This window comes from Dioszegia hungarica (genome assembly GCF_025882075.1).
Source record: "Dioszegia hungarica strain PDD-24b-2 chromosome Unknown MKK02contig_25, whole genome shotgun sequence".
Lineage (NCBI taxonomy): Eukaryota > Fungi > Basidiomycota > Tremellomycetes > Tremellales > Bulleribasidiaceae > Dioszegia > Dioszegia hungarica.
The window spans coordinates 1,609,637-1,635,381 of NW_026515779.1; the positions used below are offsets into that span (position 1 = coordinate 1,609,637).

General features: G+C 57.0%; 12 protein-coding genes across 12 annotated transcripts; 6 read left to right on the forward strand and 6 right to left on the reverse strand.

Moving 5' to 3' along the window:
* Window positions 1-1,030: 1,030 nt before the first annotated feature.
* On the forward strand, window positions 1,031-2,137 carry MKK02DRAFT_30539 (putative B2-aldehyde-forming enzyme; the record flags this gene model as incomplete). Its single annotated transcript, XM_053088071.1, has 4 exons — window positions 1,031-1,265; window positions 1,314-1,376; window positions 1,424-1,614; window positions 1,664-2,137. The coding sequence occupies 4 exons, from the start codon at window positions 1,031-1,033 to the stop codon at window positions 2,135-2,137; spliced, it is 963 nt and encodes a 320-aa protein (XP_052942585.1).
* Window positions 2,138-2,765: 628 nt separating this feature from the next.
* MKK02DRAFT_41121 (uncharacterized protein) lies at window positions 2,766-3,541 on the forward strand (the record flags this gene model as incomplete). Its single annotated transcript, XM_053091445.1, has 3 exons — window positions 2,766-3,015; window positions 3,082-3,144; window positions 3,357-3,541. The coding sequence occupies 3 exons, from the start codon at window positions 2,766-2,768 to the stop codon at window positions 3,539-3,541; spliced, it is 498 nt and encodes a 165-aa protein (XP_052942586.1).
* Window positions 3,542-4,279: 738 nt separating this feature from the next.
* Window positions 4,280-6,026, forward strand: MKK02DRAFT_35479 (putative GPI-anchor transamidase; the record flags this gene model as incomplete). The annotated part of the gene is made up of 5 exons (XM_053089184.1): window positions 4,280-4,375; window positions 4,420-4,514; window positions 4,584-4,786; window positions 4,894-5,314; window positions 5,378-6,026. 5 exons carry the CDS (start codon window positions 4,280-4,282, stop codon window positions 6,024-6,026), a joined length of 1,464 nt encoding a protein of 487 aa, XP_052942587.1.
* Window positions 6,027-6,391: 365 nt separating this feature from the next.
* MKK02DRAFT_20168 (putative beta-glucosidase) lies at window positions 6,392-9,377 on the forward strand (the record flags this gene model as incomplete). Its single annotated transcript, XM_053086211.1, has 8 exons — window positions 6,392-6,525; window positions 6,573-6,605; window positions 6,708-6,763; window positions 6,808-7,195; window positions 7,239-7,326; window positions 7,380-8,282; window positions 8,326-9,187; window positions 9,232-9,377. The coding sequence occupies 8 exons, from the start codon at window positions 6,392-6,394 to the stop codon at window positions 9,375-9,377; spliced, it is 2,610 nt and encodes an 869-aa protein (XP_052942588.1).
* Window positions 9,378-9,485: 108 nt separating this feature from the next.
* MKK02DRAFT_41124 (putative minor histocompatibility antigen h13) lies at window positions 9,486-11,271 on the reverse strand (the record flags this gene model as incomplete). Its single annotated transcript, XM_053091446.1, has 7 exons — window positions 9,486-9,814; window positions 9,870-10,212; window positions 10,271-10,485; window positions 10,524-10,611; window positions 10,694-10,725; window positions 10,800-11,037; window positions 11,182-11,271. 7 exons carry the CDS (start codon window positions 11,269-11,271, stop codon window positions 9,486-9,488), a joined length of 1,335 nt encoding a protein of 444 aa, XP_052942589.1.
* Window positions 11,272-11,676: 405 nt separating this feature from the next.
* On the forward strand, window positions 11,677-13,128 carry MKK02DRAFT_30543 (uncharacterized protein; the record flags this gene model as incomplete). The annotated part of the gene is made up of 5 exons (XM_053088072.1): window positions 11,677-12,325; window positions 12,423-12,463; window positions 12,629-12,748; window positions 12,865-12,942; window positions 13,045-13,128. The coding sequence occupies 5 exons, from the start codon at window positions 11,677-11,679 to the stop codon at window positions 13,126-13,128; spliced, it is 972 nt and encodes a 323-aa protein (XP_052942590.1).
* Window positions 13,129-13,350: 222 nt separating this feature from the next.
* MKK02DRAFT_30544 (uncharacterized protein) lies at window positions 13,351-14,274 on the reverse strand (the record flags this gene model as incomplete). The annotated part of the gene is made up of 3 exons (XM_053088073.1): window positions 13,351-13,618; window positions 13,697-14,044; window positions 14,090-14,274. 3 exons carry the CDS (start codon window positions 14,272-14,274, stop codon window positions 13,351-13,353), a joined length of 801 nt encoding a protein of 266 aa, XP_052942591.1.
* A 490-nt stretch (window positions 14,275-14,764) lies between these two features.
* MKK02DRAFT_41126 (uncharacterized protein) lies at window positions 14,765-15,718 on the reverse strand (the record flags this gene model as incomplete). Its single annotated transcript, XM_053091447.1, has 4 exons — window positions 14,765-14,984; window positions 15,037-15,256; window positions 15,308-15,432; window positions 15,507-15,718. The coding sequence occupies 4 exons, from the start codon at window positions 15,716-15,718 to the stop codon at window positions 14,765-14,767; spliced, it is 777 nt and encodes a 258-aa protein (XP_052942592.1).
* A 676-nt stretch (window positions 15,719-16,394) lies between these two features.
* Window positions 16,395-17,434, reverse strand: MKK02DRAFT_30546 (uncharacterized protein; the record flags this gene model as incomplete). The annotated part of the gene is made up of 4 exons (XM_053088074.1): window positions 16,395-16,683; window positions 16,760-16,979; window positions 17,032-17,156; window positions 17,205-17,434. 4 exons carry the CDS (start codon window positions 17,432-17,434, stop codon window positions 16,395-16,397), a joined length of 864 nt encoding a protein of 287 aa, XP_052942593.1.
* A 714-nt stretch (window positions 17,435-18,148) lies between these two features.
* On the reverse strand, window positions 18,149-19,293 carry MKK02DRAFT_30547 (uncharacterized protein; the record flags this gene model as incomplete). The annotated part of the gene is made up of 5 exons (XM_053088075.1): window positions 18,149-18,209; window positions 18,232-18,513; window positions 18,586-18,808; window positions 18,879-19,003; window positions 19,055-19,293. The coding sequence occupies 5 exons, from the start codon at window positions 19,291-19,293 to the stop codon at window positions 18,149-18,151; spliced, it is 930 nt and encodes a 309-aa protein (XP_052942594.1).
* Window positions 19,294-20,695: 1,402 nt separating this feature from the next.
* MKK02DRAFT_41130 (eukaryotic translation initiation factor eIF2A-domain-containing protein) lies at window positions 20,696-23,278 on the reverse strand (the record flags this gene model as incomplete). Its single annotated transcript, XM_053091448.1, has 12 exons — window positions 20,696-20,727; window positions 20,827-20,944; window positions 20,988-21,400; window positions 21,448-21,722; window positions 21,781-21,967; window positions 22,018-22,086; window positions 22,138-22,249; window positions 22,300-22,699; window positions 22,745-22,966; window positions 23,020-23,088; window positions 23,138-23,204; window positions 23,254-23,278. The coding sequence occupies 12 exons, from the start codon at window positions 23,276-23,278 to the stop codon at window positions 20,696-20,698; spliced, it is 1,989 nt and encodes a 662-aa protein (XP_052942595.1).
* A 428-nt stretch (window positions 23,279-23,706) lies between these two features.
* On the forward strand, window positions 23,707-25,582 carry MKK02DRAFT_35482 (phosphoribosyltransferase-like protein; the record flags this gene model as incomplete). The annotated part of the gene is made up of 8 exons (XM_053089185.1): window positions 23,707-23,743; window positions 23,814-23,853; window positions 24,099-24,262; window positions 24,373-24,475; window positions 24,649-24,849; window positions 24,899-25,254; window positions 25,314-25,482; window positions 25,543-25,582. The coding sequence occupies 8 exons, from the start codon at window positions 23,707-23,709 to the stop codon at window positions 25,580-25,582; spliced, it is 1,110 nt and encodes a 369-aa protein (XP_052942596.1).
* Between the last annotated feature and the right edge of the window lie 163 nt (window positions 25,583-25,745).

Sequence of the window (25,745 nt, forward strand, 5' to 3'; positions counted from 1 at the left end):
TTCTTGCAGAAGACGGAGACTGAATACCTCGCCCTCGAGATGGATCTCCGGATAAACCTGGCGCAGGCGCACGTATTAGTCTTTCGGTCGTAGCAGTTTCGGTCCCCGATGCTTGTGGTCGTGCGCAGTAGTCAGATGGGTGAGTGGTAGGTGAATGGGTGAGGACGAGCCAGTCAAGAAGGAGCTATACAGAGCGAGATGGCGCAATGGCGACGAGGGAGGACCTGCGCGGTCATCAGCCAAAAAGGGGCAGCAGCTTGTTTGCTGAGGTAAGCGGACCACGTGCAACCCAAAGCTCACCTCTTATTCGAGCCCCCTCCCATCGGTCGGAGCCAGAAGAAAGGTCCCGGCGGAATGACGCATTCCCGGGCCGAACTGCCGTAATTCGTTCCGTGCCGTTGTTTACCTCCTAAAAAGTGCAGTACACCAACTGACGGGGCAAGGTAAACAACGCTACCCTCACCACGACGCACAGCTTGACATGCTGGACAGGACAGCTCCACACGTTCATCAGGAAAGGGTATTACTATTAGCACTGACCAGTATAGCAAAAAGCTAATGGAAACGGAGGTCCTAGCGCTAAAGCCAAGGGAAGGGGGTTGTGTGTTTCATCTTGTTGGCTGAGTGAACGTTGTTCGCCCTGACTCTAGTCTTTGACCCCCCTTTCCTTCAACGTATCTCCTTCTCTCTCTCTCTTCTATCCATATCGACCACTAACTACGACAAACCAGCCAACTCACTCACACTCTTTGAAACAATCACGCTCATTCCGCGACACAACGTCCAGCCCCGCCCGTCGTCCACACCACACCCTACCGGCCGAAACACACACGATAAACAACCACAACGCTCCACGCTCCACGCTCGGACCTTCAGCTTCAGCTTGACAACTGATCTCATCCTTTCGCACGACCGCCCTTCGCCTCGCGCTCCCGCTCCACATCCACGACAACGGAAAGGATCGCCTAATTGATCCTTCATCAATTACCTCTATCACTCAACCACCTCACTGCCCATCAGTATCACCAATATGCGCGTCGACGCCCTTGCCCTCCCCCTTCTCCTCCTCTCCCCCTTCGCCGCCGCCGGGTCGTCCAACCATAAATCCAACAACAGGCGCGCACACAAGCGTCTCGCAAAGACCAGTCCGGAGCAAGAGCGGGACCTGGAGATTAGGGATGCCAACCAGCACAATGCGACGTTGGCAAAGAGGCAGTCGTTCAACGGCCGAGGGACATTCTACTATACCGGTCTTGGCGCGTGCGGTAAGCTTGTCCATCGTCCTCTTCGCCATGGTCCGAGCTGACGGATAGGCCAATACTCAAAGGACTCGGACTATATGGTCGCCCTCAACTCGGCTCAATACGGCGGTGGATGTAAGTTTACGATATCCTGTATCCCGGGGGACAAAGCTGACATGCAGACCCCGGCCCACAATGCTTCAAAATGATCACTGTCCAAGCCAACGGCGTCACCGTCGGCGGCGTGCAAATCATGGACGAGTGCCCCACGTGCGACTTTGGCGGGCTGGACCTGTCCCCCGGTCTGTTCAAGCGGTTCGCGGATGAAGGTGCGGGTGTGATTCAAGTGACTTGGTGGTTCGACGGACAAGCTGTAAGTCGCCGTCTTTTTGCTTGGCCCGAGAATCTTGGCTGACGACCAGCCCGCCCCTGCACCCAGCACCACAACGACCTCTCACTGGGTCGCGCCTACCTCCACCTGGACACCCCCCACTTCGACCTGGCAAGCACCGACATCGACCTGGTCGCCTCCTCCCGCACCTACCACAACATGGACACCCCCCTCCTCCTCCGCATGGGTCGCACCCAGCAGCTCATCCGCCACCACCCCTCCCCCTTCCTCTTCATCCTCATCTTCGTACGCCTCATCGTCGTCCTCCGCCAGCGTCAACGGGACCGTCAACCCCTTCGCGGTCGTATCGTCATACAACGGCACGTCGTCCTCGACGTCAGTGTCGGCGTCGGCGGCGAGCGCGAGCGCGTCGGTTTCGGGTGCAGCCGGGGGAGCAGGCGGAGGTGGAGCTCAGCAGGCGGTACAGGGAAACAATTTGATGGCTATCAATGGGCTGGTGGCGAACTATGGGCAGTTGATTGTGGTGGGTGCCCAGGGGGCATAACGGAGCGTCCCGGACACGGCGGAAAGGTCTCAAGCGAGGGAGTGGGAAGAGGGAGTGACGAGAGGTGTGTTGGGTAGAAACAGGCAGAGCGGAGCGGACGAAATGCGGACATTCAATCTGGCTATAGTATGGACATTTCGGCTTTCTCTCTCTCTGTTACCTCTTCGTGTATCTATTTGTGTGCGGGGCCGCTAGTTCGGTACCCAACGGTTTTCCTTCACCTATATTTCGTATTTGGGTGCATAGAGTTCGGTCTCCTTCGGTCTTCCGTGAGCACCCCACTGATGGCTGATCAACTTTCTCATTGACCATCACTAACTTTGTCTCATACATTATGGCCTACTGATCAAGAAGGCTGACTTTTGATGGGGAGGGATGGCGAGGCACGAGGAAAGGCACCAAACTCAGCCCCAGTGGGCGTGTATGCGGACGCGTCCATATGGGCTCTCACAAAGATTTGAGGGTACTAATCATCTAATGCTTCTCGAGCCCCCTTTGATTCTTTGTTTCCGCTCTCAAGGCCTATAAAGCCTGGTAGACATCCCCTGACCTCGTCTGCAGCTCTCCTCCGACCCAACCCCGATATTACACCTACTCAAAATCTCCGAAACAAGATCCAACACCCAACATGCGCCCCACCTCCTCCTTCATCACCTTCCAACCCCTCTTCGTCCTCCTCACCCTCTTCTCATGCTTCACACTCAGCATCGCCTCGCCCATGCCCGCCTTCGACCCGGGCACAGCCTCCCTCGTTGACGGAGGCGGCCCCATCGCCGGCAGGGACATGGTATCCGCCGGCGGATTGGCGGTAGAGAGACGCCAGGCACAGATCTACATGGGCAGAGCGACAATCTATGAGCCTGGTCTTGGGGCTTGCGGTACGTCTTTTCTTCAGTGTCGGCGCGGTAGGAAGCCATGGAAGAGGGAGATGGCTGACAGGACAGGCCGAGTCACGCGTGCGACCGACTTGGTCGGTGCTATCCCCCCGGCCCAGTTTGGGAGCGGATGTAAGTACCCTCCCTCTCCCTTACCCTCTACCTCCCTCCCGGACTTCTCGTGCAATTCAACGACCCAACGACCCAACGACCCAACGACCCACCTCCTCACCTGCCTCAACCCCTTCTTTCAGACCAGCTCCAACAGTCCTACTCCCTCACCCAGCCAGATCCCCGCCCACCCCGCCGCAGACGTCTTGCAAGCGCATAGCTGACGCCCGCAGTCCCCGGCCACAAGTGCTTCAAACGAATAACCGTCCAATCGGGCGGAATCACCCTCAAGAACGTTCAGATAGTCGACCAGTGTATCTTTTGCGCGGCGGGCGGGCTGGATCTCTCCCAGGCGGCATTCACAAGATTTGCGCCGGTCGCGGCGGGCATGATTGATGTGGTTTGGTATTTCGAGTAGCTTAGGCGGCGAGGAGTAGTGCGGGCTCAATACATAGCGGTCGGTCAATCGTCTGAGAAATTTTACATGGTTCGTGTCTAGTTTGATCTGATGATGTGATGAGGTATAGCGGTGTTCGCCTACACTAGAGAGGAGATGGGCAGAGCATGGCCGACAGGTCCAAGAATCAAGATCCAATATCCAAGACTGCCTCCACCTAGAAGCTGCAAGAGCAACCTCCACTTGACACCACATTCCTCAGTACTCTACTTTCTGCTCCTCCGCTTCTCAGCCTCCATTCTACGATCGGCATAGATCATAGACACAGACACGTCCGAAAGCGCATTTGGCAATCCCATCCTATCGCTGGTGTACCTTGAATCTCCAATCAATAAGCGCAGCGAAGCGGTCGCGCTGGCAATCTAGCTCGGACCTCTCCTCCAACCCTCGAAGCTCAAAGCTTGCGCTTTCACTCCCGTCTTCTCCCCCTCATCGCTCCACTCCACCATCATGTCGACATCCCAGCCGTTCCATGACGAGCCAGTAGCCGAGTCTTCAGCCTCTGCGCTCCGTCATCGCCTCCCAGCCGCATCATCGAAAGGCAAAGGACGAGCACTTTCCCCCAATCCCGACCCTTCGCTTTCACACCCGTCCATCCTCCCCTCCAAGCCATCACCGCCTGGATGCGTCCCCAGATCGCTCGAAGAAATATCATGGGGTCCCAAGAAAGCGCGCTTCGTCCTGCTCCTACGGATAGCAATGGTCATCCTGGGCTATCTCTGGGTGCTGGCGCTCCCGTATGACGGATTATGGAAGGGGACATATATAGACGAGCATTCGCTTCAGCCTGCACAGGTGAGCTGGCGCAGCCATCTTTAAGTATGCGAGCTGATGGCTAGGTGACAATGTACTGGGATTGGCCGAATGTGCATAAAGCGGATCAATTTCTCGAACGCCTAGAAGAGCTTGTGAGGAGCAACAGCACGTTTGACGAGTGAGCTTTTCCTCCCCTCATTCTCGCTTATACAGCTTCTTGGTGAGGAGGAGGCAAGCTGACGATCAGGCGGAGTGCATACCTCATCCAAGCGTTCTCGGAAGCGGGCCTTTCGGCGGGCAACACGACATCAGCGGTCTATGCGAGCGTAATGCCTCCGAGGTCGGCTGGGACGGAGACGATTCTTATTTCGGCGAATTGGGTGTCGAGGGATGGGGGTCCGAATTTGAGGGGAGTGGCCACTTTGTTGGCCATGGGTGACTTTCTGAGAGGTACGCTATCTCCTCTTCGATGCCCTCTCACATCTCCCGCTGTCTTCCTCATGATAGGACAAGACTGCCCTTCTTGAGCCTGAGCAAAAGACCAAGCTCACTCCTAGGCCAAAACCACTGGGCATTCAATTTCGTCCTCGTCATCGGTGACTCGTACCTCACCGGCCTCTCCTCCTTCCTGGCCTCGTACCACACCCTCTTCCCCGGCGTCATCTGGACCGGTCTTAACATCGACTATCCCGGTCACTCCTTCTCGCACCTCGGGGTCTTCTATGAGGGGCTGAACGGCCGGCTCCCGAATCAGGACGTACCCAACACGATCGCGCATGTCGGGAAATGGGCAGGAGGGGTCGAGATGCGATTACATGATGTGCCAGAGGAGGCGCCGGAGTGGGTGCGAAGTATACCGGGTAGAGAGGATGTCAGGGGGATGGTGGAGCGGTATGTCGTCGGTGCGAGGCATCTTTGGACGCATGCGGGGTATATGGCGCTAGGGCGGGCGAGTGGGGCCCATGGAGTCATGGCAAAGTGAGCTTTTCAATGCCCAACACGTCCTGAGCAGGATTGGTCAATGTCAAAGCTGACTCCCAGATACCGTATCGACTCGTCCACTCTCTACTGCACCCCCGCCTCCGGACCACACGGCTTTCACACCCTTGGTCGGACCCTCGAATCGACCCTTCGATCACTAAACAACCTCCTTGAACGCCTCCACGCCTCGTACTTCTTCTACCTCCTCCCGTCTCCCGGCCACTTCATCCCCGTGGGCAATTACCTCCCCTCGTCCATCCTCCTCGGCGCCTCTGTCGTCATTGGCGGTCTGGCGTGCCCTCAGCCCCCTTCTCCCGCGGGCATGCTCTACCTCCTTCTCTCGATGGGGATTGGCGGACTGGCATGGATCGCCCAGACCCCACTGGTCTCGATACTGGCGTTCCTCCTTCCTCGTCCGGAGGGAAGAGCGAGGGAGACGGTCCGGTGCCTTGCGCATATCGGATATGGGGCGATGATCCCGACGCTGGCGATGCTCAACTACCCCCAGTCCCTGTTGCTCGCTACGGTCACTATTGCGTATCTGGTGCCGTATAGATCGGTACGGCTTGTAGCGCTCGCGGCGCACCCAGCGCTGGTGCAGTGGGCGTTGCCCGGCTTGAGGGCGGAGTGGGAGGTGTTGGGGAATGCGTTTTGGCCAGGGGTATTTGCGGTGTGGGTGCCGCTGTGGGTCATAGCGGTTATTATCTGATGCATATCTTCGTCCCAAGAGGTGCTCTATCCAGGATGGTCGATGGTCGATGAGGTTCCTTGCTATCGCTATCCCCTACTGCTTGGCCAACAGGCGTGGGACTCGCTGCAGCTGCGGTCTGATGCGGTGCCACTCTGCGGCCACTCGGCGGCTCTCGGCGGGTCGCCAAGCCCGGATAAACCCTCCACAACCCCACACTGTGCCGCCGGATAAACCCCGGGTCCCGCCAGAGTCCACCGGCCGCTTGGTCCGGGCGCCTCCCACCTCCGCACCTATATACTCGGCTCTCTCATCATGACTCCCTTCATCTGCATCAGCATCTCTCGCGCTGCAACAAAGGAAAACAAAGAAAAGACAGAGACAAAATGTCGACAGCGGAAAAGACAAAGACAAACGACCAGATGGATCGCTCGTTCCTCGATGCGAGCATCCCGGAGCTGCTCAAGCAGCTGACGATGGAGGAGAAGATTAGCTTGTTGGCGGGGAAGGACTGGTGGAAGTGAGTCAAGTCTGGGTGGGGTATGTGATGCAAAGCTAATGAGGTAGCACTGTGCCAGTACCAAGGTTGAACATCCCTAGGTAAGCTAGCGGTCTGCCTCATTCGTTCCGCTTCACTTGATCTGCGGAAGGGGAACTTCTTGGTGATCACGCTGTCCGAGGAGAGTTGCGCTGACTTACTAGCGTCAAGGTGACTGATGGACCTAACGGCGCTCGTGGAGAATCGTTCTACCACATGTGTGAGCCTTCTGCCAACTCTGCCATGATCCCCGCTGACCTGCAGGCCCCGCCTCGGCTATCCCATGTGCAACCGCTCTCGGCGCGACCTTCTCCACATCCCTCATTGAGACCGCCGCCCATCTCCTCGCCAAGGAAACCAAAGCCCGAAACGCGACCTGCCTACTGGCGCCTACCATCAACATCCAGCGCTCTCCCCTCGGCGGTCGCGCATTCGAATCCTACTCAGAAGACCCGACGCACTCGGGCCTCATCGCCGCTGCGTACGTCAAGGGACTGCAGGACAATGGTGTCTCGGCGACGATCAAGCACTTCGTCGCGAATGATGGCGAGCATGAGCGGAATGGTGTGGACTCCATCATGGCGGAACGGACGTTAAGAGAGGTGTATCTCCGGCCGTTCCAGATTGCTCAGGCCAAGAGTCAGCCTTGGGCGTGAGTCAAGTCCTTTGCAAGTTGACATGACGCTGATTGTTAGGTACATGACGTCGTACAACAAGCTGAACGGCACGCATTGCTCTGAGGACAAGTGGCTTCTCCAGGATCTTCTCCGAGGCGAGTGGAAGGTACGTTCTCTTTCCGCCTCCTCATGACTTGGAAATAGTAGCTGATGCGTCAGCACGACGGCCTCGTCATGTCGGACTGGTTCGGCACATACTCTGTCTCGGAATCGATCAACGCCGGCCTCAATGTCGAGATGCCCGGCCCGACCGTCTGGCGCGGTTCCCACCAAGTCAACCACCTGATCCGCGCACACAAGATCAACCCCCGGGCCATCGACAAGGTCGTCGGCGAGACTCTCACTTGGGTGCAGAAGCTTACCAAAGCCAACACCGAGCTCGTCTACGCCAAGCCGAGCAAGGAGAAGACGCGCTCGTCCGAGCAGACAGAGGACGCCAAGGTCATTCGCAAGCTCGCAGCGGACGGGACGGTCCTGCTCAAAAATGAGAAGGAGGTGTTGCCTATCCAGGGCAAGCGGAAGGTGGGGATCATGGGACCTAACGCCAAGGCCAAGGTGCTTACGGGCGGTGGGTCGGCTCAGCTCCGTTCGTTATGGAGCCAGTCCCCATGGGAGGGGTTGGAGGCGAACAAGCCGGAAGGAGTGGAGCTCGAATACACCCTCGGCGCGTACACGGCCAAGTTCCTCCCTGTTCTGGACGAGAACTTCACCGCCGCTTCCGGAAACAAGGGGTTCGACCTCAAACACTACCCGCTCAAGGACGAGGAGATGTCGATCGAGGGGTCCGAGCCGGCCGTGACGGAGGAATGGGACGAGTCTTCCATGTTCATGGCGGAGGGCTTCCCTCAGCTTGGGCCGCAGTGGCTTACCGAGCTCACCTCGACCCTCACCTCTCCTATCGATGGCGAGTACGAGTTCTCGCTCGCGGTCACTGGTCAGGCCAAGCTGTGGGTGGACGGGGAGTTGGTGGTCGACAATACGGTGGAGCAGGTCAGGGGGACCAGCTTCTTCAACTGCGGGACGGTTGAGGTCAAGGGGAGCGCCAAGGTCCAGAAGGGCAAGGTATGTCACTTCATAAACTGTGTGGACGCTCGCTGATTCGCAGACCTACCAAGTCCGAGCTCTGCACGACGCTCGCGCCGGCAAGTTTGCCAAAGCAGGCGCCAATACCCCCTTCCGAATCGTCGGTATCCGCGTCGGCGCCTTCCCCGTCTTTGACGCCGACCAAGCTATCGAGGACGCCGTCAAACTCGCCAAGTCGGTCGATACCGCCGTCATCGTTGCGGGCCTCAACGCCGACTGGGAGTCGGAGGGGTACGACCGTCCTACCCTCTCTCTTCCCCTGCGGTCGGACGAGCTCATCTCCCGCGTGGCCGCCGCCAACCCCAATACCGTCGTCGTGATCCAAGCCGGCTCGGCCGTGTCCATGCCATGGATCAATGACGTCGCGGGCGTCGTGTACGCCTGGTACGGCGGGAACGAGACCGGCAACGCCATCGCCGATATCGTCTACGGGTCCGTCAACCCCTCGGGCCGTCTCCCCATCTCCCTCCCTGTCCGAGAACAGGATATTGCCGCCTCCCAGAACTTCAAGTCGGCGCGCACCAAGATCCACTACGAAGAGGGTATCTGGGTCGGGTACAAGCACCACAATGCGCGCGGGATCGCACCGCTCTTCCCGTACGGCCACGGTCTTTCCTACACGTCGTTCGCGTACTCGGGTCTCAAGATCACGGGCCAGCCCAAGGAGGGCGTCACGGATGCCAAGGACTGGATGATGGACGTCGAGGTGACGGTGGAGAATACGGGCAAGAAGGCGGGGAGCCACTCGGTCCACTTTTACACGTGCCCGCCAAACGAGACGGAGACGGGTCTGCGTCACCCCAGCCATTCACTTCAGGCGTTTGGAAAGGTGGAGAATCTCCAGCCGGGCAAGAAGGAGACCGTCAAGGTTACTTTGGACAAGTGTGAGTCTGTCTTGGCTTGTGAGAGGGAATGAGCTGACGAGTAGACGCCATCTCGCACTGGGACGACCTGTACAAAACTTTCCGGGCGGAGCAGGGCGAATGGACCATCAAGATTGGGCGGGACGCGCAGACGCTCGAGGGCGAGGTCAAGTTCACCATCGAGGAGGATCTCGAGTGGAGGGGTTTGTAGATGAGGCGCTGGACGTAGTATCCACGAAAAGTGGAAAGGTAATCACCGAAGATCTGGCAATTGATGCATTTTGGTTTGAATCGGCCTGGACTTGAGCAGGTGAACGCGCTACTTCTTCTTTGTCCGCCTCTTTCTCGCCTTCCCCTCTTGCCCACTCCCAGCTACTCCGCCCTCCATCCAGCTATCATCTCCCTCGACTGCCCCGTCCTGCTCCTCCCCTTCCGCTCCGCTCGCTTTATCTTCCCCTTCCCCGCCAGAGACCCCATCTGCCAGCGCAGCAGCTTTTGCCCTCGCCTCCGCCCGTGCCTTCTGAGCAATCTCGGACCCGCGCTCGATCGTCTCGTCCACTATCGACTTCGAATCCTCCGCGCCTTCTTTGTATGCCCAGAGATCGGCAATCTCGCCACGGACAAGAGCAAGGAGGAACGGCCCGAGGACTACTGTGTCAGCTGGCGATGCCGGTCCTGTGATAGCAGAGATGCTACGACTTACTGCACGCAGGCGAAAGGTACAGCAACGCCGGCTGCGCCCTCTTGAAATACGTCATGACGCTCATCGTAATCGCCAGACCCAGCAGGTAGCTGAACACTCCAGTCCAGAAATATGGCCTGCTGAAGCTGCTCCTCGGCCCGACGTCCTTTCCGGGATGCCGTCGGGCATACTGAGCCAGATCGAAACGAAGGCAAAGAGCAACCATGAGACCCGGAACGACGACGTCGCCCAGTCCCAGCATGGCGAAGTCTGTGACGGTACCGGTAGACGGACGAGGGGCGAGGAGTTTTATAGGTGCGTCGAGCCCTTTGGCTACTGTGACCATCACGGGAGTGGCAAAGACCTGAAAGATCAGCTGAAAGCCCAAGGAAGGTTCGGGGAAGCGGTGAGCTGAGACATACCCAGAAGATGTCATAGACTAGCAAAGCGCCGAGGAGGACACCGGCAGTGAGAAACGAGTCGAGCTTGAGGAGCTGGAGAGTGGCCGTGCTCAACGAGAGCGCGATGAGGTTGGAGAGGACATAAGGTCGGCCGAGGGGAATGTAGAGCGCCGGAAGGGCGATCGAGAGGGGAATGAGGAGGAGCGAGGGGAGTGTGAATGAGGCGTGGAAGACCTCTGGCTGATCAGTTTTGGGTCCGACAGATAGAGCTTACGCCTTAGCTTGGAGGACACGCGGAAGTGATATTTAGCGGGCTTGATGCCGACTGTGCGGAGGAAGAAGGAGATGAGGGTATCGAAAGTCTAATTGTCAGCGGGGCTTCCGAGCTTTGAAGCGAGGAAGGGTACGAGCCTTCCATTCGCTCAGAGAGGAAGAGGGACTCACAGAGTGCATAGCGAACATTCCGGCTCCAGAAACTATCTGCGTCAGCTACTACGTCGGATGATGAAACCCTCCCAGCTGTCTTTTACTAGCAAGACATCAGACTCACAGTATACCCCCAAGATCAGATTGATCCACTCCTTCCCCACATACTTCAAGACCATATAGAACCCTAGCAGCGCCACGCTACCCATGACTGGGAAAAGAAGCGTATCTCCCCAAGTGAGTGTCTCGTCCAGCTCGGCATCGGCGTCGAGATCGTCCTCGTCCTCTGTGTCTGAGTCGCCGGAGGGGATGGCCGAAGGGGATTTCCGGGCTTTTCTGCGAGCGCGGACGGATGCAGGCGTCTGAGAGTCAGCTGTCGAGGTCGGTAGTGAATGTCAAGAGAAGTGAGGTGAGGAGCCTCAGAACCAAGATGGGTCTGTGAGGCCCGAGTCCGGAGAGGTGGCTCGCCATGTGTATGGTGGAAGACCGGAGGACAGCTTGCTTACTTTTAGCGACTTGAAAGAGCCGAGAATGATCGGCGCGATCGCTTGGACAGTGAGGAGACCGTACGTCCATATCATTCCAGAGTCGACCATGGTAGCGGCGCTTTAGCTTCCAGGTGAGGTTGCAAGATGAGGAGCAGTTGTGAGAGCTCTAGCCGGACTCCAACTCGCTAGCGATCTTTCAGCTGCTCTAATACTTTTCGTTGAGGAATGCTGCTACATCTTGCTCGAGCTCAAAGAGGCGCATGAGGGGATAAGGATTGGGTAAGGGTGTGTATCTCGGGGCGAGGTGACAGCAGTAGCTCTCGGTTTATAAGCAGGGGCTTGCAAAATCCACCTTGATTGACAGAAGGATGAAGGCTCATAATGCGCACGACTCGCCCAGAAGATTCAATACACGGAGACGTCCCTCGACTGGATGCGTACTGAATGCGACCACTCTGCATACCGAGTATCCGCACATGCTCCACCCACTAACCCCACTTGACCACCTCGGTCATGTACCGCTATCCTCACAACACGCTCCATGCCAAGAGGCCACCCAGAAACCACCTCAACGGTGCCCGCTCTACCGTGCTCATCCCCGCCGCCCGACTGCTCTGGCTCGCGAGCGCCGCCGTTGCGATCGTACGAGTCACGGTTGCGATGGGAGGGGTGTATTGCGTGAGACCGGTCCATTGGGTTCGCGAGATGGTTTGTCCGGATGTCCAAGACGCCTCGTATGGGCCGCTGGTCGCATCAGCGCCGATCGGAAGCCTTGAATCGAGGTATGTTGGGCGCCCGAAGACTCATGTAGTGGTGGCAACAGCTATAATGCTCGATGCGCCCGTCACATTTGTTCCTCTCGGCGAACACAACTCGGTCATATTCCTCAACCACCCATTCGCCATACCCGCATTGATGAGCGTTCGCCCTCTAAACTCCTGCTGTCCTGTTGGGACGGCGGGGAGGGTGGTACCATTCGCAGAGCCAATCGGTCGCTCGCCACCTGCACTTGTGTCAGCTCTGACCACTCCGCGTGTCTTCTCAGCCGTACCATTCGCCACAATGCAATTAAGGCATCCATTGAGCTGGTTAAAGTTGGCTTGGTTGCATATGTTGTTACACGGCTCGGCCCCGACCGCGGTACCGTTGGGAAAGGTGCTCTGTAGGAAACAGTAACTATAGGGTGATCAGCGCAATTCGTCCCACTAACTAAAGGAGACCGCAAAAACTGAAGGGGAGGAGCAGACACTTACGTGTAGTAGCTAATAACGGAGAAGCAGCCATCAAGGCATGGCAGCGGGTAGGTTGTCACCAGGAATTGGGATACGTCTGTGACCCCTCCCGGATACACGGGGGTGGTATAGACCTGCACCGTGTAGCCGGAAGGAACGGACGACGCCGGGGCAAAGCTTGGGGCTTGACGCTCGCTTAGACCAGCGGTCGCAAGTAGGGCGAAGACGATTAGGGTGCTCGCGCAGTACAACATGTTTTAGCGTTAGGACGGATCAGTAAAACAGCTTCGGTGTGTGCAGGTCTTTCGACCATTCTCACTGGGGCTGTCGGTGAGGGAATCGAACGTTGGAATGTACGTCGGAGCGAAGGAGAGCATACGGCCGAGCCGCTTGGCGCGGACTCGGCACTAGATCAGGGTGTAGGATCCGAAATAGCGGGGCCGCATTGATGTCAGCGGCAGATAGACAGCTCGGCAGGCGACAGAGTGCGGGAGCGGCTCGGACAAGCCCAGCTCGTCGGATCTTGACCATTCCTGTCGCTTGGCCAGTGAGTGCGCAGGTCATGACGCGATGCAGCGAGAGGGGCAATTGACAGGGAAAATACAAGGATCTTTCGTCGTTTTCGCAGCGGAGGAATGCTGGTAGCAAGGCTAGTAGCGGATGGGTAGCAGGGGCAAGGCGGGTGCTATGGCAAGATCAGCCTAACTTTGCGTTACAAGAGTCCGTTCAATAATTGGTAGCTGGGAGGTCTCAACGCCTCAGCATGATAGAATAAGGGAGATCAGAGGGGATAGATCTCATTATATCGACTCTCCGTTTATGGCATTATGCTAAGCTGACACCTCCCCTTGTTTACAACCGCATGATGCATCTCCTCGGATCCGCGTCCGCCCTGCTCGCCTGTTCACTTGCACCTGCCTCCCTAGCTCCTCCTCCCGCCTTATAAGCAGTCGTATCACAAAACAGCCCAGGCTAAGAGTGCGCCACCCAGAGTCCACCCCAACGGCGCCCGCTCCACTGTGCTCATCCCCGCTGCCCTGCTACTCTGGCTCGCCGCAGCCCCGCTGGTAACCAGTCCAGCACCGGACGAGTAGACCGCGAGTGGAAGTACCGCACCACTCGTCGCGGTGACGGTGACCGTGGGTGGGCCGTACTGCGTGAGGCCAGTCCAAGTGGTCCGAGCGATGGTTTGGCCGGGAAACCAAGTGGCTGCGTACGGTCCGCTATATCGTCAGCTCCACTTATCAACTTAGACACATAGCTCCGGGCAGCGTGCGGCTATTACGGATGAGAAGACTCACGTAGTGGTAGCAGTGGCAGTGATACTAGAGCTCGTAGCGATTGCCTTGCCCTTGGAGGCACACAAGCTCGTTACGTTTCCTAACCACCCGTTCGCCTGAGTGGAATTGAGGAAGCCGTTTGGGTTAACCAGGTTCTTGACATTCTCGCCACCGCTGACAAACGAGGGGATGACATTGGTCGTGAGGGCGGTATTGGCTGAGTATCCGAGCGGTCTCTCGCCGCCGTTGGCTACGACACAATTGAGGCATTGCGATAGGCCGTCGTAGTATTGTTGACTGCAGAGGGAGTCGCACATTCCGGCTGGAATGGCGGACCCATCAAAGTACCTATCGTACAGGAAGCAATAGCTGCAAATCAGCAAGTCGCTCTGGGCTGTCTGAAAGCGGACGTACGTGTATGGAATGGAGAAGTAGTAACAGCCGTCAGAGCACGCCAGTGGGATCCCGGATTCGAAGCGGAGTTGCTGCGAGGCGACGCCCGCGGGATAGACGGCAGTCGTGATGACTGCTTGACGAGGAACAAGGGCAGCGAAGCCGACAAGGGCGGTACTGAGGAGGACGGCAGCGTGACGGAGCATCAGGGTCGGCTAGAGTGAGGAGTAAGGATTGGTGAGAGAGGAATGAGTCATAGATGCAGTATGCACAACACCTACAGACTTACTGTGAGCATATCAGATCAACACTAGATCACCGCGAGCGTCGCATCACCTATCGGAGAGAAGCGCAGAGCTAGGTTCAGATAGGGATACACCCCATGGGTATTAGCGGCTTGGCGGAAGCCGCGGAGCCGGAGCAAAATCAGGCACAGAGGCGACCTTCATGTCACTGATCGCAGTTTCAGACAGAGTGTCTGGACAGAGCATGTAAAAGGGGTAAAGCGGCGATGTTCCTTGAGAACGGACGCGATGTCAATTACAGAATGATGCCCCATAGTTATCTTATAAAAACGCCAGATGGCTCCGGTCTCGCTCTCACGTCGTCATGAGCCCCACCCCCGGATAGCACTATAGCGCCTCACCCCTCTCGCGTGTTGTCGTACTACATCATCTCCCAGCTCCACACGCCCGTTTACAACACCGCCCACGCAAGCAGAGCTCCGCCCATCACCCAACGCAGCGGCGCCCCCTCCACCGTACTCATCCCAGCCCCCCGACTGCTCTCGCTTGCGAGCGCCGCGATGCCGATGGTGCGGGTGCTGGTATAGACGCGTGGGGGGTACTGGGAGAGACCAGGCCATTGTGTGCGCGAGATGGTCTGACCGGACGTCCAAGATGCCTGGTATGGGCCGCTACAGGTTCAGTTCGGTTCCTCAAAGTGATAGGGAGAAGGGGTGTACTTACGTCGTGGTTGGAACAGCAGTGATGCTCGTAGCAGCCGTCACGTTCGTTCCTCTAGACGAGCACAAGTTGGTCATATTCCTCAACCACCCATTTGCCACCGTCGCATTGATAAGCGTCGCCCCTACAAACGCCTGCGGTGTGACCCCGCCCGCACTGTTCGTCGCAGATGGGAGGGCAGTGAGTGAGGTGTTATTGGTATAGCCGTATGGCCGCTCGTCTCCTGCATGGATGAGCTACGACCTCTTGACCTGGCCGGGTCAAAGAGACGTACCGTTTGCCACAATGCAGTTGAGACACTGAGTGATTCCGTTAAAGTTGGTCTGGTTGCAGACATTGTTACATGGCTCGGCGCCAACGGTGGTACCATTGAGGAAGGTGTTTTGGAGAAAGCAGTACCTGGAGATGAGTCAGCTTCTTCTCCCACTTCAGAGGGACTGAGGCAAACATATCAGGCGGTAGAGAGCACGTACTCGTAGTAAGTGGCGACAGCAAAGCAGCCATCAAGGCACACCAGCGGGATGGTTGTCACGAGTGCAGTATACCCAGGGGAAACACCGCCAGGGAACAGAGAGGTGGTGATAACTTGGACGGTAGAGCCGGAGGGCGCGGATAGTGCTGGGGCTGAGCTCGGAGCTTGACGCTCGACCAGGCCCGCAGTGGCTAGCAGCGCGGTAGCGATCATGGCGGTCGCTCGGTATAGCATCTTAGTCAGTATGGAACGATAAGTACAACAAAGGCGTCTGAGGAAGTGGAGTCAAGAGACGAGTCGATATCAGCGTATCTTCCCGCCCTCACCTTATTATGACTCAGGTGGGGTGGGGGACACCAGACCAGACCGGCCCGGCCAACGGAGCTCTGTCGGATCGCTTGGACCCACTAGTGAGCATGCGGAGCGGCTTGGCACGGAGCTGGCCATACGATTCACAATACAGATAACCCGAGGCTGATCTCGGCGGCGGATATGGTACTCGGCGGCAGATGCGGGGCGATGCTCGCGCTAAGAACAGACCCAGGAGAGAGATAGGGGAAAATCGGAGCTTGGCAAGGTCATGACGTCACTGCACCGCGGAGATCCGCGGCGCTTGAGGAATGTGATCCCTCCCGCCTGGTGCGCCTGGTTTCCCCGGAGGTGTACTCTGTCATACAAGGACGAGCGATCTTGACGCTAGTACAATGCCGAGCGTAAGAGCTGCAAGTCCAGTACCACTGCAGAAGGCACGCAAGGATCATGCAGAAAGATTTTGAAATTGCATACCCCCTTACCCTACTTTCGGCAATGTCTTGGAGACGAATGCCCCGTATATACCGTACAAAAGCCCACATTTGGGCGCACTTGCCTAGACTTCGTGCTACTACAGCTACAGCAACGCCAAAGCCAGTAACGCCCCGGCGAGCGTCCAGCCCGCCGACCTTTCTTGCTTGGTATATGTACCCGCAGCCTTGCTGCTCTGACTTGCCGCGACCGCGCTCGCTGCAGAGGCACTCGTACCACCACTGCCACTACCTGTCGCTCCGGTCGAGGCTGGCCTGGTGACGATAGTTGTGTTGAGGGTATAAGTAGCAACCGGCGGTGGGTATTGAGTGAGGCCAGTCCATTGTGGTCGGTCAATGGTCTCGCCCTTGGTCCAGCTGGTCTTGTAGATCCCTCTCGTCACATCAGCCATACTCATTCAGGAATGATCCATGAAGTGTACCAGAGGACGCAACGAGACACAATACTCACGTCGTGGTAGGGATAGCAGTGACGCTCGTCGCACCCGTCAAGGCCTTCCCCTTCGTCGAGCACATGTTCGTCACGTTCCTCAACCACCCGTCCGCTTGTGCGGCATCGATTGGGCCATTAGGATTGGTCATGTCGATGAGGGACGTGCCGGGGACGGCTGAGCGGGTTGGGAAGGCAGTGATGGATGTGTTGGTAGAGTAGCCCAATGGCCGTTCGTTGCCTACTTCATCAGCCACACGTCAATTACTCATACAGTTAGAAATGGGATATACCGTTAGCAACGATGCAATTGAGGCATTGGGATAGACCATCATAGTATGTCTGATTGCACAGGCCATCGCAAACCGAAGCGGGGATGGCTTGGCCGTTAGGGTACTTGCTAAACAAAAAGCAGTACCTGTCGATCAGCTAGGACCCGGACGAGGCGGCAGCAGGAGTAACATACGCATAGGGTGAAGCAAGAGGCCAACAGCCGTTGAGGCATTCGATCGGGATGGTCGATTCCTCCTGTATGTTGTTGTCCGCGACCCCGCCTGGGAAGATCGACCGGGTAATAACCGATGGTGATGGGTTGTTACTAGCCGCCGAGCTGGCCGCCGAGGATGCTTGACGATTGTTGAGCTCTGCGGAAGCGGCGAGGGCGGTAAGGAGCAGCGCTACTGAGGGGAGAAGCATAGTGAGTAGATAAGAGTAGTAAAGCAGGAGCGGGAGTGAGCGATGGAGCAGAGCAGAAGAAGGTGTCAAGGTGGGAAGAGGAAGAGAGATCTTGTCGGTCCTTCATATATAGCTCTGCTCATTGTGGGTGCAGGTCTATTTTAGCAACAAGTCATGCGGGATTGTTGCGGTCTTGCACTGGTCTTGCGGCGGAGCTCAGCAGCTAAATAGCTCAGCGGAGCCCGGCAGCCGGGTCCCGGGTTGTGGCTGGGGCTGTCTCAGATCTCGGTACCGCAAGGGAAAACTTTATTGAGGAACGCAAGGTGATTGGCGGAGTCGGCGCGCTGTCTATTACAGTGGATCAACTGACTATAATAGCACAGCCCTCCATCGGATCTGCATTTGTCATGAGCGATTTACTGCCCTCTCACTCATGTGCACTGGGAAGGAACACGGTCACGCCGGTCGTCGATCCGCTTGACTATCTCCAGCATCCGGCTGTTCCGCACTTTCAGAACTAGAAGCCAATGGAAACGCCTGCTGCAGTCAATCTATACACTCTTATGGCCGATCATATGGCAGGCCTCAGTACACCATGTACACCCATATCTCGTCCTTGTTCGCTGCCGACCCGCCCATCTGGCTTGCAATACAACGTCTACACCGCACTACCGCCTCATTATAATACTGTGCCTGATGTTGTCTTGCAAGTCCTTCTTACTACGGTACAAATGCCTAACCCCAGCCTATCCATCCCTTCACTCCCATCCACTCTCCTCCTTCATCCCATCGAAACCTCAGACCCAGCGAGTGCTCACAAGACCGCCCAAGCCAGCAGTGCCCCTCCCAGCGCCCAGCCGGCCGGACCTTGCCCCACCGTCGCCATCCCCGCGGCCCTACTGCTCTGACTTGCGGCTGCACCGCTCGCTGCAGAACCGCTTGCACTGCCGGCTCCGCTCCCGCTAGCCCCCGGAGTAGAGGACGATCCAGCGGCGAGAATGCGGGTAAGGGTAGCTACTGGCGGTGGGAATTGGGTGAGACCTGTCCATTGGGGTCGGACGATGGTCTCGCCCCTGATCCAGCTTGTCTTGTAACCTCCGCTACATCATCAGCTATATCCAAGTATCATTTTTGAGATGGAGTGGGAGGGGCAAAGGGGGATCAATACTGACGTTGTGGTCGGGATAGCTGTAACGCTCGTTGCTCCGGTCAAAGCCTTGCCCTTCGCTGAGCACATATCCGTCATGTTCCTCAACCACCCGTCCGCCTGAGCGGCGTCGATGAGGCCATTAGGATTGGTTGTGTCGAGGTTGGACGAGCCACTGGGCGCAGGCGCGCGGGTGGGGAGAGCAGTGATGGATGTATTGGTCGAGTAGCCGAATGGACGTTCATTTCCTACAATATCAGCTGTGATCCCGACCGATATACAGGTTGTCTAGCCAATAAGAGATGGATCTCGACGTACCGTTAGCGACAATACAGTTCAGACACTGAGATAATCCGTCATAATAGGTCTGATTACACAGACTGTCACACTGCGTGGCGGGGATGGGTCGGCCGCCGGGATACGTGTCTAATAAGAAGCAGTACCTATCGATCAGCTAGGTCTCGACTGACGCGGCGGCAGAAGGAGAAACCTACGCATAGGGTGCAGCATGGGGCCAACAGCCATCGAGGCACGGCAGCGGTATGGTCGACTCTTGCCCCACACTACCCTGTGCGACACCGCCGGGAAAGATCGACGTGGTGATTACCGATTGGGGGACTTGATTAGCTGTGAAGCTGGCGGCTGAGCTGGCTGCTGATGACGCTTGTCGATTGATGAGCCCCGCGGAAGCGACGAGGGCGGTGAGGAGTAGCGCGGCCGAGGGGTGCAGCATTGTCGCAATCAGAATGAGGTCGAGTATATAGACAGGAGCGAATGCTAGCGGTGGAGGAAAATATTGGAAGGTAAGAGGGGGGGAAGGGAGCTGTTGCTGTTGACTCTACCTTTATAGCTCTGCCCATGCTGGGTTATTGCCTGTTATTGCGGTCTTGCGGCGGAGCTTCGGCGCGGCTCGGCAGCCGGATTCCGGGCGGTGGCTTGCTGGCTTGGCAAGGGAAACCCTAATTGCGAGGAATGTAGGTCACCTACGTCACCTAATGGATCCGCTGGGGTGTGCTCTGGTGTGCTGTGTAGAAGCTTTACGACAGACGCTGAGGTGCCGAGGCAGCTCCCGCACTAATCTCGAGCGTGTCAGCTGACTCGAGCACCGCTTCATAGAGCAACTAGCCGATGCAATCAAGGCTTCGTATCCTCCCGCGCTAGTCACGACAGCAAGAGGTCCGACCCGCTCATATCGCATAATTATCTAGAACCATTACGCCTGACCTGGAACGTCACCACCATGTGAAGCTTTCCCTTCCATCTAGCACTAGCTACGGTCATTGTCTATCGCAGCAACGCGCGGTGCTGCTCGACAAATGGGACAATGACGGCAAGCGCGTCTCTGAGGTGAAAGTCAGCGCCAGCCACCGCATTGCGCAGTATAAAGATGGATTCAATTCAACTTACGCATATTTCTTGGTACGGGCAGATTGGAAGATCACTCGGTCAAGCTGGATAGAGGGAGGCCCCGACGTTGGCTCATGCCATTCATCCTCCCCCTGCCAGTCGTCGAGCGCTTTGTCGACCTTATCGCACTCTGCGGCTTTGGCGGGATATTTGGCTCGGACAGCTTTGACGAGTTTTGTAATCTTCTCCGGCACGGTAAGAGTGCTAGCTGGGTATCAATACAGTTCCACAAGGCCCTCTAAAGCCTTATGGTATGCAGGACGTACGGTCTAGCCTCTGTATTGAGGAGCTTATTGAGCTTCGCGATTGCCCCCGCGGCCGACATCAGGTCCCTCTGGAACTCCTCATTCTTCTGGTCCATATCGCGACTTTGGCGGGGTCGCGGGTCCATGCTTCTCTAGTGTCCATCGTGTATGAATGACTGGTGGGGTACAGCGAGATAAGAGTACATGCGGAATAGATGTGCGTCCATTCAGACGTCGGACTTCGGGGCCAATTTCCAGCATACCTCATGAAGTCGTTGCAGGGGCAGAGGCAGCGCCGAGGTCCGGAAGTGAAGAAGGCCTTCATTTTCAAGCTGTTCACTGCACACTGCTAACTGATTCGATGCGGGACAAATGCAAATGGGTTTGGAAGATACAAAAACGCTGCGCTGTAGGTCCAGTGGTTGGCCCTTACAAGCGTGGTGATCACAGGCCGACCCGCACCTCCGCCTCCCCGCATCACATCTACCCCACTATGTCCAGCTCCATTGCGTCCACTTCTGCTCAGCTCAAAGGCTCACCGCCCAGCCCAGCGACTTCCCCCAGTCCAGTAGCTTCAGCCCATCCTTCCACCCTTGCTCAGCTCAACGGCTCACCCCCCAGACCCACAATCTCCGCCCGAATAGAAGCCGCCGACTCAATCTTCATCATCTGAGTCTTTTCGAGCGTCTCGCCCTTATTTTGCCGATTGAGCAAATCATCGATCGCTTTCAGCTATCAAGTCAGCTTTGGACCCTTTCCGGACATGCAAACTCACCTTCTTATTCAGCCCCCTGATCTTCTTCTGCACCCCCTCTTCCCCTGTAGATTGAGGTGCCTGCTCCTCGATCTTCACCTGTTCCACCTTCTCCGCAACAGCCTCCACCCCATCACCATCCACCGCCGTTTCCTTCTGTGGCCGCTTCGTCCGCACACGCTTCTTCTTGTCCTCCTTGCCAGCGGCCGGAGAGGCCGGCGCAGCCCCCGGAGGCAGACCGGGTGTATACCGTCCAGCGGGCTTTCCGCCGCGGAACATGGGGGTCGGGGTGGATGTACCGGATCCGGGCGCCGAGGTGGGCTGGGAAGCCGATGCGGATGCGGTATGGTCGTTGTCGTCTCGCTTATATGCGTCCGAGGCGAGTGTTCCACGGGCACCTGGTGGCCGGTACGCTCCTTTAGGCTTGGCAGCCGCTATCCCGTCAGCTGGCTGTCCGGCCGTATCGCCAATACTAGCTCACCTCCATTGCTTTCCTCCCCTTTTGGTCGATACAGCGCCACGCTCTCATTGACTGCCGGCGGAGCAGGAATGACAGCAGGGAACGGCTGCAGCTTATCGAGCAGCTGAGGCCGCCATGATGCCTGGTACAAAGAGTCGACGGGATGTATGTGCAGGAGCTGACCGCCGCACCACCAGACTTTGACGCCGTTGTCGACGCGCAGACGAGGAGAGAGGGTCGCTGTGAGGATGTACCGGCCACAAGGGGACCATTCGCATGTGCTCGAATTGGACGCGCTGTGGTGTCAGCTATAGGTACCAGGGATGGGTCAGATGTACTGGAGCGGTAGCTTACGTGAACTCAGCGACCTTGTTCCTTGTACTGATATCCCAAACATCCATTCCTCCGGCCAAATTCCCAAACCCTGCCGAGAGCAACAGCTTCCCCTGGGGCTGGTAGAGGATAAAGTTCCGGGGACCGTGGCCGAATGAGTGGACCGGCTTGTTCTTGATGTCGAACAGCTGTGTGCGGGCGGGCATGTCTGGAAAGTCAGTTTCGGACTCCGTAGACGTAGGTCTTTTGTAAGCTCACATCCGTAGCAGACAGTAAATTCGCGAGATGTAGGGGACCAGGTGAAGTCGTATATGGGTCCCTCTTTGTCTGTCATGAGTCAGCTTATGCGTACAGGGGAGGCTGAACTCGACAACTGACCAAGATCCACGAGACCATCATATGACCCGTCCAAGCTGACAAGATACAAATTTGTTTCTCCATAATAGGATTTCCCGGTCGTGTCGACATCGTTATGCGTGAGGAAGAGGGCCTAACCTATCAGCTTATCCCTGCACCCAGGGGTTCAACAGCTGAACTTACCATAGTCCCCGCGTTGTTCCACTTGACATTCAACTTGTCCGCCTTGTAGAACGCCTTCCTCGCCAAACTCTGCGGGAACTCCCTGTTCTCCGTACTATCCGCATCCTTCACCTCCGCTCCAACGAGCTGACTGAGTGGGAACAGTCTCACACCGCCCGGGGCGCCCTTCTTCTCGCCAAACCAGACCGCTACAGCTGGCTCGCTATGCGCCGGTATAGGCCTAGCGTTGGACGTCCCCTCGGGCATGGCGCGGGGGTTCGAGAGGAATACACCGCGGATGGGTGCGCCATCGCCTTTGAGTCGAAGTGTAGGACGGGGAGCGAGAGGCGGCGAGAAGACGAGAAGGTCGGAACCGGTAGGTATGAACCGGTGAGATTCAGTCGCGGTGATGATTGGTTCCCTAGAGTGTCAGCTGGGCGTGTTCTACGTGGAGTGGGGAGCTCACCAGTCGTCCTGCGACTTCTGATGCCATCCCGCTACTTCCTCTCCGCTCTCCACGCTCCACGCTCGGACATTCTTGTGCACCTCGGTCCCGTCCGTCTTGCCTGGACGCTCAAAGGTGAAGAGCGTACTTGACAGCGGTGAGAACTTCAGCGCGAAGACCGCAGTCGGCGCCAGTGTGCGGGTAGACGACGACGACGATCCGGAGGAAGGCAGAAGGTGTACACTGCACATCATCAGCTGAGTTCGTACAGCGCCAATATGCAAGACCTAGCTTACCCCGTGGATGAGGCATGGGCAAACCACTGTCCGTCGGGGGAGTAGGCAAAACATCTGCTCTCTGCGTCGCTACAGCGTCAGCTCGTAATCGTTATGCAGCCGGAAGGAGGGAGCTCACGTCGCCAGGTGTACGCTTGGCTCCCATGATGATCCGTCGGCGAGACCAGAGGCCTTTTGAGCCCGGACTAAAGTATGAGCTCTTTCTCGCCAGGAGCCATGCGAATTCGAGCTTACAGGCATATTGAGGCTCAGTCGACATGATGATCTGCTAGCTGCTGGGGTATCTCTAGCTGCTGCTTAGCTGTCTATGGGACTCTATTCCTACAATGAGCAAGGATGAGGTACAAAGAGACCACCTTTTGGTAGTCGTTCGGTCCAAGTCGTGAGGAATGGTCACACGTCATTTCTGATACGGAATTCTGCATGGCGGGACCCGGAAATCCGGAAAGATCTGCACGTCCGGTGGCCGGATCTGAGAACCCCGGATTTTCCCCTTGGGTATTACGTACAGACCCCCACCGGCCAACTTGTCGGGCCAAAATTCAGCCTCTTCTTACACCTTGCACCTATCTTGATGCCTTGCTTATAGCATAATCTATCGGCCCACAGCACCCACGGATATAGAAGCAGAATCTTCAACCGCCGGAACACACTATCAGAAGAGTATACATGCGAAGATCACACAGCATGCACAACACCGGCAATTCCATCAAGCTCTTGACGGGTGGGTTGAGCCTGCCGCCCATTGTGCCTTTGGTACAAGAGAGAGGACGTCTGGCCTGACTCTACTGCAGGCAACAGTCATCCCAAGCTCGCGGAAGCTGTCGCTGCCAGGTATGTTCTGTCTCTACCCTTCCATTCCCTCTCACAAATGCCAAACTTGGCAAGGGAGCGGGCGGGCTTCTCCCTGCTTATCGGTCTTCAGCCCCATCACGCACGTTCTCCTAATCAAAGAAAGCAGCTGATCAAGGTTCTTCCATGATCCACTCTCTCTACTGCACCACTATGCTCACCACCCATGCTTCGCCTTCACGCTTGCACGCCACATCAATTATCGCCCCGGAACTTTGCTCGAGCAGACTCGGTATCCAGCTCACTCCCTGCCACGTCTCCAAGTTCCTCTCTCTCGAGACTTCGGTCCAGATCCACTCGTCCGTCCGAGATGAGGATGTCTTCATTCTCCAGTCGCCGTCACCGCCGGACGTGAATGATCATCTGATGGAACTGTTGATCATGATCTCAGGTGAGTTGACTTCAAGCTCGCTACGAGTGGAGTCCGGATAAGGGTGGCGGGGAAGGCGAGATCTCGCAGGAGTTGTCTGCCGGAAAACAAGACTGCAGCTGACAGGTCAGCATGTAAGACTGCTTCGGCAAAGCGGATCACCGCTGTCATCCCTTGCTACCCTTATGCTCGGCAAGATAAGAAGGATAAGTCAAGGGCTCCAATCACCGCCAAGTAAGTTGAGCTAATTTCTCGGTTCGGCTCATTGATATCCTCCCCTCTGTCCTCCACAGACCTTCAGGCACTCGCTGGACATCCTGTGCACGATTTTGTTACGTGCCTCTCCCCCTATCCTGCTCAATCCTTCGGTCCCAGTGCCGTATTACAGGCCTACTGCTGACTGTCAGACTCGTTGCCAATCTCCTCGCCGTGGCTGGTGCCGACCACGTCATCACCATGGACCTCCACGCCTCTCAAATCCAGGGCTTCTTCGATATCCCCGTCGACAACCTCTTTTCCGAACCCTCTCTCATGTCTTACATCAAGCAAGAGATCCCCAATTGGAAGACGGCCATTATGGTCTCCCCCGATGCGGGTGGTGCGAAGCGGTAAGTTCCCCTCATTTCACACTGAACACGGCAGCAGCTGATATACTAGCGCCACCGCTCTCGCCGACCAGCTCAACCTCGATTTCGCCCTGATCAACCGGAAACGCAGACGGGACATGACCGCCTCATTCCACGGCGGCTTCTCCCACATCCCCACCGTGCCGCCAACACCTACCGGTACCGTCCCCCCCACCCCCTCCGGCTCTGACTCAGGCTCGAACCACGGCGCCCAAGATCCGGACGATGAAGAACGGGTCGAGACGATGGAGCTGCTAGTCGGGGATGTGAGGGGGAGGGTCGCGATTTTGGTGGATGACATGATTGATACGGGACATACGGTCAGGCTGGCGGCGCAGGTGTTGAGGGAGAATGGGGCGAGTGAGGTTTATGCGTTGATCTCGCATGGTGAGCTGTTATCTCTGGTCGCTCTTGATCGGCACAGAGAAATTGAAGCTGACTCGCAGGTCTGTTGAGCGATACTACCATGGAAAATCTCAAAGACCTCCCGGTGCAGAAACTGGTGGTCACAAACTCGATCGACCAGACCGACCGAATAGCAGCCTGTGACGGGATGCTCGAGACGATAGATATTGCTCCTGTTATTGCCGAGAGTATAAGGCGGACACACAACGGGTAAGCCAGCAATCCGATACCGCTTCCTGCGGACAAGTCGATCGTTAGCTGACATACAAGGGAATCTATCTCGGCGCTCTTCCGGCCTGATTACTTCTAGAGGTGAAGAGGGATGGGGCGCGGAGGGGCGAGCGTGGGGTCGGGGCTAGGTATCTTGGTAGACCGGCACGAGGATGATGTGTATGTAATATAAGTGTCGGCCGGGTGATGATCTCTTATCTCCGTGAGATCTGGTCGAGCATCAGGTAGATATCAGATGCCAG